Below are 14,974 nucleotides of genomic sequence, written 5' to 3'. Positions count from 1 at the left end.
ACCAAATTATGTGAATGTGATTTAAGAAGGTGATGTAGACTTTGAATTTGAAACTTATTGGAGATCCTTTTTTCGTATCTAGTGATTAATATCAATACGTCACCCACGTTATGGGAGTAAAATTATTTTATACGTATGTCTATACTCAATAAGAACCAAAATTTCATAGAAGTGCCGTTACATATAGCATTTCAATTCCAGCAGATGCGATATCTTATTCTTTGCATCTGCATTGGGTAGAAACTGATTCACATATTTAATTTTTGACTAATCGTAATTTATTTGAACAAGTAGATCATTCTACATTCTAACGCATTATAGTCTGTAGAGACGCAAATATATCAACCAAATGGTTAATGCATCGTTTCTAATATTAAAGCAAAATAGAAGACGCAAGAGACATGTTTGGAGTTCAGTAAGACAACGATTGTGCGATCAAATTTGTTGTTTTGCCCTCTTTCGGCCTCTTGTACATTGATTGCTTTTGTTCAACCCATTTCGTTATCATGTATTGATTGCTTTTTCCTCTTGGTAAATTGCTAATTGTGTGCAAAGAGTTTCATCATCCTCTTGAGCAAAATACTAGTTTGTTGTTCATATGAACTTATAAATTACTGGTTATGACTATCTATATAATTCTTATCTCTATCTGGTGTTTTACTAATTTCTCAAAAGATCAGTGATTGGATGTATGTATAATTATTATAGCTAGCATTCTTGGTGCTTGATCGTGGCTAGAATTACAGCATACTTGTATTAGCATTAACTGAGTTGAGTTTAATGTTTTCCTTGGCCTCTTACAAAATTAGGGTTGGCAATATATAGACTTTTATATTATGGGTCTCAATTATTTACTCCTAATGCATTGATTAGTTTTTTTAAACTGCCCGAATTTCATGTATCTTTATATATAAAGTAGACTTCTTCCCTTCTTCCGACAAGTGGCAGGGGGGTTTGCTGCCACGTGTCCTTTTCCATTTCCTTTGAAAATTCACTACTTTGTTAATCAAAAAATTATCCATGTAACTTAAATAAAAAATCATATATTTATGATAAATTAATAAATAAAAAAAGATAAAAAGACAGACATTTCTATTAGTTTGAATATGATTTAATTTGATAGGTAGTGTTGAACTGAGAAATTTTGTTATTTAATCATTCTCGCACTAACCATCATCATATGAAGTTTGATAATCTATTTTTATCACTAAAATTAAAGATAAATATAGTAATACAAATATATTTTAATATTTAATTTATTGACAACTAAAATAACATAAAATTTTACTATTTTCTATTATTTTAGTTACAAATTATATATTTATTTTGCAATTAAAAATCATAAATTAACCAAACTAATAAGAAAAAACTAAAGCAAAACACATTATTTAAACATAAAATCTCTTGAATCACAGAGAAAAATAAAATGTCATAATAACACTAACACAATAAAAGTCCGGAGTTGAAAAGAGATCAAGAACAAAGACTAACTTACTTCACCTTACTATATAGTGTTTTGGCCAGAACAGATAGAGGTTAGAAAATGATAGGAAGATAAAAATCTGAGATAAAGTAATCCCCGAACACAAAAGAGCACGATCAAGCACCAACGCAAAGAATAAAAAAAGTGGGTTGGAGAAAGAATAATCACTAGAAGGCCAAAACCACCACGAAGCATGAATACATATGCCTAAAGTACCGAAAGCACAACTACCAACTAAGAGGTGAGAAACACCTCACAAACTAAAAAAGCACATACAAGGCATCCATGCCAGCGAAGAGCCACAACGTTCTTGATAAAATGGACCAAAGCTCCAAAACTAATTCTGCACGCCTATACCAAGGGAAACAGAAGAAGAAGAAAAACAACCTGAAGGAGGGAGAACGGAAGCCAATCACCGAGAAACTAGAGTCCAAGCTTGAGACCAGAAATAACCTTCCAAGCTCACAAAGCATACACGAAAAATAAAGCACTATCCAAACTTAGAGTGGCAAACATGGCGAAACTGAGAGACACCAGAGATGCGAGCAGCGATGAAAGCTGCAACGAGATGAGAGAGCATATTGGAAAAGAAAGACAAAACGAAATCGGCAAACTGTGAAGCCGTCTTTGAGTTATGAAAGAGAGCATAGAAGTCTGATCACCAAAAACCAAATCTTGAAACCTACGACGAGTATAGACTACCGACGGAAAGCCAACGACAAGGAAGACAATATCAAAGATGAATAAACTCTGACTCAATCCATGGATATGCAGTCTCTAACATCAGCTTAAATCTAAGAAAAAAAAGAAAACCCAATATTAACCGGAATAGCCTACAAAACCGTGAGAAACAACCGCACAAGTGGAAACTCATAAACAAGATCTACAACAAATATTAGATAATCACACAGGGAAAGAATGCGAGGAAGAACAAGCACGGAGATGAGTCTTTTTCGGTGATGGTGAGAAGCACTGTACGCTGGAAAGGTAAACGAAATACATAGATGGTGACAACTAAATGTCAAAATATAGAGAGAGGAAAAAACATCTTAAAGGAATAATGTTCAAAAATATGAAAAAAATACAATATGCTTTATATCATAGACTCATTGCACCACTAACAAGTACACACAACAATACATTAGTGAGAAAACAAACATAAAATATATTAACCTACCACCTACTACTATATAACACAAATAAAAAACCAAATGTTCTTAACAGACGTAATTATATCATCAATAAAGTCATGATTAACAACAGTAAAATAATATTTCGCGCGAAGCGCGGACACCCCTCTAGTTTGCTATATAATCTCTTCTAGTGGCTGAGGCTATCAGCGGCTGGATAATACGATATTTAAAGCATAAATTACCTCTTTCAAGTGAAATTGAAATAGTGAACATGAATAGTTATTTCTCAAAATGACTAGACCATTACCCATAACTTACTAAGTGTACTAATTTTTGCTATCCAACAATTAACAATATTGTAACGCCCCGATCGCCCACGGCTAATGGGCCATCCACGCCCGTTCCCTCGGTTCATATTGAGACTAAGGGGGAAGGAAACAAAGAGTTCCTTCAGATCTTTGAAATCGCCCAAGGCCATAAGAAAGTCTTAGAAACTATACATGTACTCTCTACTGGTCTTTACCATACCAAAGTCAGTATGATTGAGGCCAATGCCACATTTAATAAAATAGCCATCAAAAATTTCACTCTATGGTCCGACCGGCTTAGCCATCCCGGTTCGACCATGATGCATGATCTCGAACACTAATGGCCATACATTGAAAGAGAAACGAGTTGTTCCTAAGAACCTAACGTGTGTAGCATGTTCACAGGGGAAACTCATCGTTAAGCCATCACCAGTTAAAGTGACTAAGGAAACGATAAACTTTCTGGAAAAAATACAGGGAGACATCTGTGGACCAATACACCCACCTTGTGGGACGTTTAGATATTTCATGGTATCATTGATGCGTCCACGAGATGGTCGCATGTCTGTCTCCTGTCGACCCGCAACTTGGCGTTTGCGAGGTTGTTTGCTCAGATAATTCGATTACGAGCTCATTTTCCAGATTTTCCTTTAAAGACTATACGTCTTGATAATGATGGTGAATTCACGTCCCAAGCGTTTAATGATTATTGTATGTCCATGGGGGTAAGTGTGGAACACCTAGTGGCACATGTACATACACAGAACGGCTTGGCCAAATTATTCATAAAACGAATTCAGCTAATAGCTACACCATTGCTTATGAGGTCTAAGCTTCCGGCCACAGCTTGGGGACACGCGGTCTTGCACGCGGCCGAACTGATTCGTATCAGACCGTCTAGTGAACATAAATATTCCCCATCACAATTGCTCACGGGTCATGAGCCAGACATATCCCATCTTAAGACATTTGGTTGTCTATGTACCAATTGCTCCACCACATAGAACAAAGATGGGACCTCAAAGGAGGATGGGGATATATGTTGGATATGATTCCCCCACGATTATAAAATACCTTGAGCCAACTACGGGTGATTTATTTAAGGCCAGGTATGTGGATTGTCACTTTGATGAATCCGAACATCCAACATTAGGGGCAGATAGCAGTAAACTGGTAAAAAAAATTACATGGAATCAAACATCCTTTTCTTGGCAAGATCCTCGGACTCAAGAGTTTGATTTAGAAGTCAAAAAGATTATAATTTACAAAAGCTAGCTAATCAATTGCCAGATTCCTATGCTGACCCGAAAAGAGTGACTAACTCATATATACGAGCTGTTAATGCACCAATCAGAATTGATGTTCAAGAGGGACACAATCAAGTTGCTACAGAGTCTAGACAACGTTTGAAACGTGGTAGACCAATAGGTTCTAAAGATAAGAACCCTCGGAAAACTAAGAAAGGTGCAGAGAATGAAACCGAGGTTGTTGAAACCCTAGACACGACCGCGGCCGTTCCTAAATCCCGGGACTTAACCCTAATAGCGATCGTGGCCGATCATGAATGCTTAGATGCGGCCGGTCCTGATGTATCTAATACTGATTCTTGGGACGCCAAGATTCAAGGTACTGAAGGTCCTGATAATAATGAGATCTCAATAAACTATGTCTTGTCTGGGATACAATGGAACAAAAAGAATGTCGACATTGATGATATATTTGCATACAAGGTAGCACTTGAACTTATGGATTTGAATGAGGATCATGAACCCACGTCTATTTATGAGAGCACTCAACGATCAGATTGGATCAAATGGAAAGAAGCTATAAACGTGGAGTTAAACTCTTTAAAGAAGAGAGATGTCTTTGGACCAATAGTCCGGACACCATATGATGTTAATCCAGTCGGCTATAAGTGGGTCTTTGTGAGGAAAAGAAATGAACACGGCAAGGTCGTGAGATATAAAGCACGGCTTGTTGCACAAGGATTCTCACAGAGACCAGGAATCGATTATGAGGAGACATACTCCCCTGTGGTGGATGCTACTACTTTTAGATTCCTGATAAGTCTGGCTATAAGAGAAAACTTAGACTTACGGTTAATGGATGTTGTAATTGCATACTTATATGGTCCACTGGATAATGAAATATATATGAAAGTACCAGAGGGTATAGAGTTGAAAAACAAATCGAATACTCGAGAACAACACTGTATAAAGTTGAAAAAGTCACTTTATCGATTGAAACAATCAGGCCGAATGTGGTACAATAGGTTAAGTGAGTACCTAGAGAGAGAAGGATACAAGAATGATCCAATCAGCCCTTGTATTTTTATAAAGAAATTTGGCCAGGGCTTTGTGATTATAGCAGTGTATGTTGATGATTTAAATATCCTAGGAACCTCTGGAGAAATCTCCCAAACAGTTGAATATCTTAAGAAAGAATTCGAGATGAAAGATCTTGGAAAAACAGTTTTGTTTGGGATTACAGCTTGAGTACATAAGAGATGGAATCCTTGTGCATCAAATGGCATATACAGAAAAAGTACTCAAGAGATTCAACATGACCGAGTCTCACCCATTATCTAGCCCCATGGTCGTGAGGTCCCTCGGCCTGGACATTGATCATTTTCGTCCTAAGATCGACGATGAAGATGTCCTTGGTCCCGAAGTGTCATATCTCAGTGCCATAAGAGCTTTGATGTATCTGGCTAGTCACACAACCAGATATATGTTTTGCCGTGAATTTATTGTCTAGATTTAGCTCTTGTCCAACCCAAAGGCATTAGAACGGGATTAAACATGTTCTTCGTTACCTGCAAGGAACGAAAGACTTGGATTTATTTTATACTAACCAAAACAAAGAAGGTTTAGTTGATTTTGCTAATGCATGTTATTTTTCACACAATGCTCGATCACAGACAGGCTATGTTTTCACACATGGTGGAACGGCCATATCATGGCGTTCCATGAAGCAGACGATCGCGGCCACATCTTCAAACCATTCGGAGATCTTGGCTGTTCATGAGGCCAGCCGCGAGTTGTTCAGAACATGGGGAGTAATACGTGTTGTACTCTTTTTCCTTCACCATGGTTTTGTCCCACTGGGTTTTACTGGTAAGGTTTTAATGAGGCAACATCTAAAGCGTATTACAATCCATGTATGGTTATGGCATCCTAGGGGGAGTGTTATAAATCATATTGTGGATGTCCATAACCAGCACAATGCTAGAGAGAGAGAGCGTCGGCCGTGAGGAGAGAGAGAGAGAGAATCGACATCTTGCATTTTCCTTATTATATTATGATTTGTACTCTTTCCTTATTTTGTATTTCCTTTCTTTAGTCTTTCTATTATTCTATGACGGTGTAATTCTCTAATATAAAGGGCTCCTTATGTTTATGAATAAGACAGAAACATAGATTATATTCTCTAGTTTCACAACATGATGTTATTTCTTTTTTATGTCACTAGTTATGGGGTGGCAAAAAACTCAAATTCGAAGAACCGAACCGATCACAATCCGAATAAATAGTACCAAATCCGAACCGAAATTGATAAAATATCAGATTTATTCAAAATTTTGGTATTTGAAGAACAGAAACCTAATCAGATACGAACCGAAGTATTTTGGGTATCCAAATAGATTTATATACTTATATATATTAATTATTTTTAGATTTAATATATATAAAAACATCCAAAATATATATAATATTTTTAAGTTCGTTTAAATACTTGAAATATATATACAAATAATCAAAAGTAAATATCTAAAATAGTTAAAATTTACTCAAAACTCCAAAAAACTTAAATAATTATTAATTCTCTATCCAAATATTTAAACCAAACTAATTTATATGTTAAGTTAGGTACTCTGACATATGTTATATTCAAATTTATATGTAATATATTCTATTGTTTATAGATTTTTTTAAAATTAAAGAATATAATAAATTTTAAATTTTATAAAATAATTAAAATTGGTTATCTAAATCCGAACCGAATCCTCAAAGATCTGAACCAAACACAAAATCCCAAACATACCCAGAAACAAACCCGAACGTCCACCCCTAATCACTATTATATATCCTATATGTGTCATCATAGGTTACAAAATATGTTAATCGTATTTTATACATGCCGTCAAATAAGTAATCTTATAATTAATAATATGTTATACCTACAATCATATAAATAATCATATATATTATATTTTTAAATTTCGATGTGAAATATAAAAACCATAATTTAATATGATGTTTGAAATTGGGTTTTGTATTGTATTTTTCTTATATATATTGAAAACATTTTTATAATAGTTATTGAAAAATATGTTAGTAAAAATCTATTTTTAAATATATGTATATTTTTGATTGAATTTTTGATATAAATCAATTTTAAATTATTATTTTGATTTGAATATGTATATCAAGTAACATAAGTCAATTACTTTTTAAAATAATGTAATGGAATTCAATTTTTTAATAGCATAAACCCATTTTTTTTCTAACTTACTACTATCTATTTTTCCAAACATCACTATATATTTTTTTTAACTGATATCTATGTTGTCAAACAAAAACTTAAAGTAATAAGATAAATGTTGTGTTTTCTTTCTTTAAAATAAATTTTCATAAATGTCATAATTATGAAATGTTTATGTTTCTATTTTTAAAATCTAAAATGACAGAAAACTGAAATTTAATTTTATATTCAGATATTTATTTAAAGAAAAATGACTAAAAACTCAATAATCTTTAAGACGAATTAATGGACTGGATTGTGTTGTAGGTAGGTGAAGTTAGTTGAAAATCGGTTAGCTACCCAAAAAATACTGTTACCCATTTATATTTCTTATACCATTAATATATAATTCTGAATTGTATCAAAATTAAATGATTGATATGGCGACAACTAGCTAGCTGATGAGTTTAAATGATGTTAATTATACATTTTTTATTATATTATTATAAAATAGTATTATAAAAGAAACATGTTTTCTGTTTAGACGTCGGTTATGACTGCTTGCTTGGCTGTCTTTTGTTTTTTTATTATCAACGACTGCTTGGCTATCTAAGCTTGCTATGCAAGCACTTGAGCACCTACGTGGCTGCCTTTTAAAATTAATGAAAATTGATAATTTGCTTTAGAGCTAACCATGTCTATTTGACAAATTAAAGAAGATACTATAAGAACATGATCCTTCCCAATCAATTTTTGGTTTAACTTGCAAATAAGAGAACAAGATAAGGAAGCAACAACTATCAGTTAACAATAAATGGCACGACGGAGGAGGTTTTCTCCAAAGGGAAAGATGTGGACTGTTGTGTTTATCTTGTCTGGCTATATAGAAAATTTAGAGGATACGTTATTTTCCTTGTCAAACCGTGTTACATTTTAGGTTGGAGGAACTAGGAAAAATAAGGAAAAATAGAAAATGTGTGATTATAAGGAAAAATAATCTGTTTCCCCCCCCCCCCCCCCCCCCCTTTTTGAAAAATAATCGGTTATATTGGGTTTAGATAGTAAATTGACAAAGTGAAATGTGATTTCTTATTTTTCTTATGTGAGAACATGTAATTCTACCAGTGGAAAACACAAACTGGTAACCAGAACAACTTCTTCATCGTTATGTTGATTTATTCCCAAAATAAGTATTTACAAGTTGACAAAATAAAGTTGGTAGTACAATCGTAAACAGCCATTTGTATTAATTCAATTAGAGAGATTGGTTACATAAATAATTACTAACCTAATTTAGTAATAAAGAGTCGTAACCAAATTATGTGAATGTGATTTAAGAAGGTGATGTAGACTTTGAATTTGAAACTTATTGGAGATCCTTTTTTCGTATCTAGTGATTAATATCAATACGTCACCCACGTTATGGGAGTAAAATTATTTTATACGTATGTCTATACTCAATAAGAACCAAAATTTCATAGAAGTGCCGTTACATATAGCATTTCAATTCCAGCAGATGCGATATCTTATTCTTTGCATCTGCATTGGGTAGAAACTGATTCACATATTTAATTTTTGACTAATAGTAATTTATTTGAACAAGTAGATCATTTTACATTCTAACGCATTATAGTCTGTAGAGACGCAAATATATCAACCAAATGGTTAATGCATCGTTTATAATATTAAAGCAAAATAGAAGACGCAAGAGACATGTTTGGAGTTCAGTAAGACAACGATTGTGCGATCAAATTTGTTGTTTTGCCCTCTTTCGGCCTCTTGTACATTGATTGCTTTTGTTCAACCCATTTCGTTATCATGTATTGATTGCTTTTTCCTCTTGGTAAATTGCTAATTGTGTGCAAAGAGTTTCATCATCCCCTTAAGCAAGATACTAGTTTGTTGTTCATATGAACTTATAAATTACTGGTTATGACTATCTATATAATTCTTATCTCTATCTGGTGTTTTACTAATTTCTCAAAAGATCAGTGATTGGATGTATGTATAATTATTATAGCTAGCATTCTTGGTGCTTGATCGTGTCTAGAATTACAGCATACTTGTATTAGCATTAACTGAGTTGAGTTTAATGTTTTCCTTGGCCTCTTACAAAATTAGGGTTGGCAATATATAGACTTTTATATTATGGGTCTCAATTATTTACTCCTAATGCATTGATTAGTTTTTTTAAACTGCCCGAATTTCAGGTATTTGCTATATAATCTCTTCTAGTGGCTGAGGCTATCAGCGGCTGGATAATACGATATTTAAAGCATAAATTACCTCTTTCAAGTGAAATTGAAATAGTGAACATGAATAGTTATTTCTCAAAATGACTAGACCATTACCCATAACTTACTAAGTGTACTAATTTTTGCTATCCAACAATTAACAATATTGTAATGCCCCGATCGCCCACGGCTAATGGGCCATCCACGCCCGTTCCCTCGGTCCTTGGGCCCATTCCATCCGACATCTGGTACTTCAATTTTCCGAAGACTCGCATCGCAATACTTATTGACCCTACAATCACCACATGACATTTCTCTGTGCTTTGGCCTCACTCACATAGTATCGTGAACCACTTTCCGATAGGTCACTCATCCTTCTACTACTCCAGCTCAAGCATGCTTAACTCTTGAGTTCTAAACAGATGTGTGACGGAAAATGTAAGTCAACTTTGTTGACATAGGTAGCTAAATCAATTCTCTTAAGTCTTTCCATATACCACGAACCAGAATGTTACAATTCACCTCCTTTCAAAGAACGCAACGTCCTCATTGCGCCCCACGACAGGTCTCAAGACGCCTCTCGGGTCAGAACCGAGAAGGCTAACCAGCTCTGATATCTCTTGTAACGCCCCGACCGCCCACGACTAATGGGCCACCCCATGCCCGCTCTCTCAGCATGTGGGTCCCATCTTGTTCCAACGGTCGGTGTGTTAATTTTCCAAGGCTCAAAATCATTGTTTACTAACCATGCAATCACCACCTAACATTTTCATGTGTTTTGGTCTTACTCACACGGTATCGAAAATCACTTCCCGATAAGTCACACATCCTTCCACTACTCTAGCTTAAACACTTTTAACTCTGGAGTTCTAAACGGATGCGTGACGGAAAAAATAAGTCGACTTTGGTGACATAACTAGCCAAATCAATTCTCTTAATCATTTTCATATATCACAACTCGGGATGTTACAAATATATACAATCCTATAAACATATGTGTGTATCTTCAATCCTTAGATACATTATTAGTCATGTTAGAACAGGTTCATACTTCATACATAGTAAAATTTGAATGACAATGTCAACAAAGTAAACCTATAATATCCAGATGAATTTTCTAGAAGAGAAAGTAATTCATGCGGCGTTAATGATGCTTGCAAATAAAAGAAACGATATCAAATTAGTAATATAGCAACATAAACTTTATAAAGCACCGACAAAAAGCGGAGGGAGCCGTCGTTGGAATAGTTACGTTTCTGTTGTGAAACTAGAGAACAGAAACTGTATATTATTCTTATTCTTAAACATAAGGAGTCATTCATATATATAGGGAATTACACAGTCATAGAATAATAGAAAGACTAGAGAAAGAAAATACAAATATGGAAAGAGTACAAATCATAAACCAATAAGGAAAAGGCAAACTAGGGTTTGCTGTCTCTCTCTCTAGGTGTCGGATCTCTTTGTCTCTCTCTCATGGCCACCGGCTCTCTCTCTCAAGTATGAGCTGGTTATGGACATCCACAATATGATTTATAACACTCCCCCTTGGATGTCATAATCATACAGAGTTTGTAATACGCTTTGGATGTTGCCTCATTAAAACCTTACCAGGAAAACCCAATGGGACAAAACCATGGTGAAGGAAAAAGAGTACAATACGTATTACTCCCCATGTTCTGAACATCACTAAAGGTTTTTCAGTCTATGTATCCCTATCTGATGTGTGAGCTTCCTGAACGTCGAGGTAGGAAGTGACTTGGTAAATAGATCAGCTGAGTTGTCATTGGAATGCACTTGGACCACTTGAACCTCGCCGGCTTTCTGAAGTTCATGTGTGAAGAAGAACTTGGGCAGGATGTGCTTCGTCCTATCTCCTTTGATGTAGCCGTCCTTGAGCTGAACAATGCATGCTTCATTTTCCTCATACATCACGGTTGGTTCATCCTTGCCTTCGGACATCCCACAATCAACTCGGACATGTTGGGTCATGGACCTCAACCAAACACACTCGCGGCTGGCTTCATGAATAGCTAAGATCTCCGAATGGTTTGAAGATGTGGCCGCGATCGTTTGCTTCATGGAACGCCATGATATGGCCGTTCCACCATGTGTAAACACATAGCCTGTCTGTGATCGAGCATTGTGTGGATCCGAAAGATAACCTGCATCAGCAAAACCAACTAAACTTTCTTTGTTTTGGTTAGTATAAAATAGACTCAAGTCTTTCGTTCCTTGCAGGTAACGAAGAATATGTTTAATCATGTTCCAGTGCCTTTGGGTCAGACAAGAGCTATCTAGACAATAGATTCACGGCAAAACATATATCTGGTCGTGTGTGACTAGCTAGATACATCAAAGCTCCTATGGCACTGAGATATGGCATTTCGGGACCTAGGACATCTTCATCGTCCATCTTAGGACGGAACGGATCAGTGTCCAGGCCGAGGGACCTCACGACCATGGGCCTCGACAACGGGTGAGACTCGGCCATATTAAATCTCTTGATTACTTTTTCTGTATATGACATTTGATGCACAAGGATTCCATCTTTAATGTACTCAAGCTGTAATCCCAAACAGAATTTTGTTTTTCCTAGGTCTTTCATCTCGAATTCTTTCTTAAGATATTCAACTGTTTGGAAAATCTCTCCAGAGGTTCCTACGATATTCAGATCATCAACATACACTACTATGATCACAAATCCTTTATTTTCGAATTTCTTTATGAAAATACGTGGACTGATCGGGTCATTCTTATAGCCCTCTTTTACTAGGTACTCAATTAGTCTATTGTACCACATTCGACCTGATTGTTTCAGTCCATAAAGTGACTTATTCAAATTTATACAATGTTGTTCTCAAGAACTCGATTTGTCTTTCAATTCAATACCCTCAGGTACTTTCATATATATCTCATTATCCAGTGGACCATATAAGTATGCAGTTACTACATCCATTAACCGCAAGTCTAATTTCTCTCTTATAGCCAGACTTATCAGGAATCTAAAAGTAGTAGCATCCACCACATGGGAATATGTTTCCTCATAATCGATTTCTAGTCTCTGTGAGAATCCTTGTGCAACAAGCCGTGCTTTATATCTCACTACTTCACCATGTTCATTTCTTTTCCTCACAAAGACCCATTTGTATCCAACTGGTTTAACATCATATGGTGTTCGGATTATAGGACCGAAAACACATCTTTTCTTTAAAGAATTTAACTCCACATTTATAGCTTCTTTCCATTTGATCCAATCTGATCGTTGAGTGCACTCATAAATAGACGTGGGTTCATGATCCTCGTTTAAATTCATAAGTTCAAGTGCTACCTTGTATGCAAATATATCATCAATGTCGACATTCTTTATGTTCCATTGTATTCCAGACAAGACATAATTTATTGAGATCTCATTATTATCAGGACCATCAGTACCATGAAGTTTGGCGTCCCAAGCATCAGTGTTTGGTACATCAGGACCATCGACCATGTCTAAATCCTTATGGTCGGACGTGGCCACATCTCGGGTAGGATCGGCCGCGGCCATGTCTGGGATTCCAACCTCGGATTCAGCACCTTTCTTTGTTTTCCAAGGGTTCTTATCTTTGGAACCTATTGGTCTACCACGTTTCAAACGTTGTCTAGACTATCTAGCAACTTGATTGTGTCCCTCTTGAACATCAATTCTAATTGGTGCATTAGCAGCTGGTATATATGACTTTGTCACTCTTTTCGGGTCAGCAAAAGAATCTGGCAATTGATGAGCTAGGTTTTGTAAATGTATAATCTTTTGGACTTCTAAATCATATTTTTGAGTCCGAGGATCTTGCCAAGATAAGGATGTTTGATTCCATGTAATTTCTTTTACCAGCTTATTATTATCTCTCCCTAATGTTGGATGTTCGGATTCATCAAAGTGACAATCCACATATCTGGCCTTAAATAAATCACCCGTAGTTGGCTCAAGGTACTTAATAATCGTGGGAGAATCATATCCAACATATATCCCAATCCTCCTTTGAGGTCCCATCTTTGTTCTCTGTGGTGGAGCAATTGGAACATAAACGGCACAGCCAAATGTCTTAAGATGGGATATGTCTGGCTCATGACCCGTAAGCAATTGTGATGGGGAATATTTATGTTCACTAGATGGCCTGATGCGTATGAGTTCAGCCGCGTGTAGCACGGCGTGTCCCTAAGCAGAAACCGGAAGTCTCGACCTCATAAGCAATGGTCGAGCTGTATGCGTTTTATAAATGATTCGGCTAAGTCGTTCGGTGTATGTACATGTGCCATGGAGTGTTCCAAAGTTACACCCATGGACATACAGTAATCATTAAATGCTTGGGATGTGAATTCACCAGCATTATCAAGACGTATAGTCTTTAAAGGAAAATCTGGAAAATGAGCTCGTAACCGAATTATCTGAGCAAGCAACCTCGCAAACGTCAAGTTGCGGGTCGACAGGAGACAGACAAGCGACCATCTCGTGGACGCATCAATGATGACCATGAAATATCTAAAGTCCCACAAGGTGGGTGCATTGGTCCACAAATGTCTCCTTGTATTCTTTCCAGAAAGTTAATCGTTTCCTTAGTCACTTTAACTGGTGATGGCCTAACGATGAGTTTCCCTCGTGAACATGCTACACACGTTATATGCTTAGGAACAAATCGTTTCTCTTTCAATGTATGGCCATTAGTGTTCGAGATCAATTTACGCATCATGGTCGAACCGGGATGGCCAAGCCGGTCGTGCCATAGATTGAAATTTTCGATGGCTATTTTATTAAATGTGGCATTGGCCTCAATCATACTGACTTTGGTATGGTAAAGACCAGTAGAGAGTCCAGGTATAGTCTCTAAGACTTTCTTATGGCCTTGGGCGATTTCAAAGATCTGAAAGAACTCTTTGTTTCATTCGCCCTTAGTCTCAATATGAAAACCATTCATTCAAATGTCCTTAAAACTCAATAGGATTCTCTTTGAGCTGGGTGAATATAATGCATCTGATATTTCAAGATGCGTACCCATAGGCAACAGAATGTTAGCCTGGTTGTGGCCCTCTATGAGACTAGCTATACCCGCAATTGTGAAGATGTTGGCGTTTTTAAGGGTTAAGTTTATGAAGTATCTTTTGTCTCTTAAGATCGTGTGGCTTGACCCACTGTCCACTACGTATACATCCTTGTTTTCGTTCATTTCTAAAATAAGATTCGTAGGATGATACTTAGAAACTTCATACATAAAAATCATTCATTTATTAAGTTTAATAAAACAAGTTCAAAGAAATGACAACATAGAAAAACACCAAAGAAAAGAACACAAAAGTTTTAGAACACAAATATCAAAA

General features: G+C 36.0%; 1 protein-coding gene across 1 annotated transcript; it reads right to left on the bottom strand.

Annotated features, from left to right (window-relative positions):
• Positions 1-11,311: 11,311 nt before the first annotated feature.
• LOC125587123 lies at positions 11,312-11,614 on the bottom strand. Its single transcript, XM_048757270.1, has one exon. The coding sequence runs from the start codon at positions 11,612-11,614 to the stop codon at positions 11,312-11,314; it is 303 nt and encodes a 100-aa protein (XP_048613227.1).
• Positions 11,615-14,974: the final 3,360 nt, after the last annotated feature.

The sequence above is a fragment of the Brassica napus genome, chromosome C5, assembly GCF_020379485.1.
Source record: "Brassica napus cultivar Da-Ae chromosome C5, Da-Ae, whole genome shotgun sequence".
Lineage (NCBI taxonomy): Eukaryota > Viridiplantae > Streptophyta > Magnoliopsida > Brassicales > Brassicaceae > Brassica > Brassica napus.
This window is presented reverse-complemented; position numbering and strand designations above follow the sequence as displayed.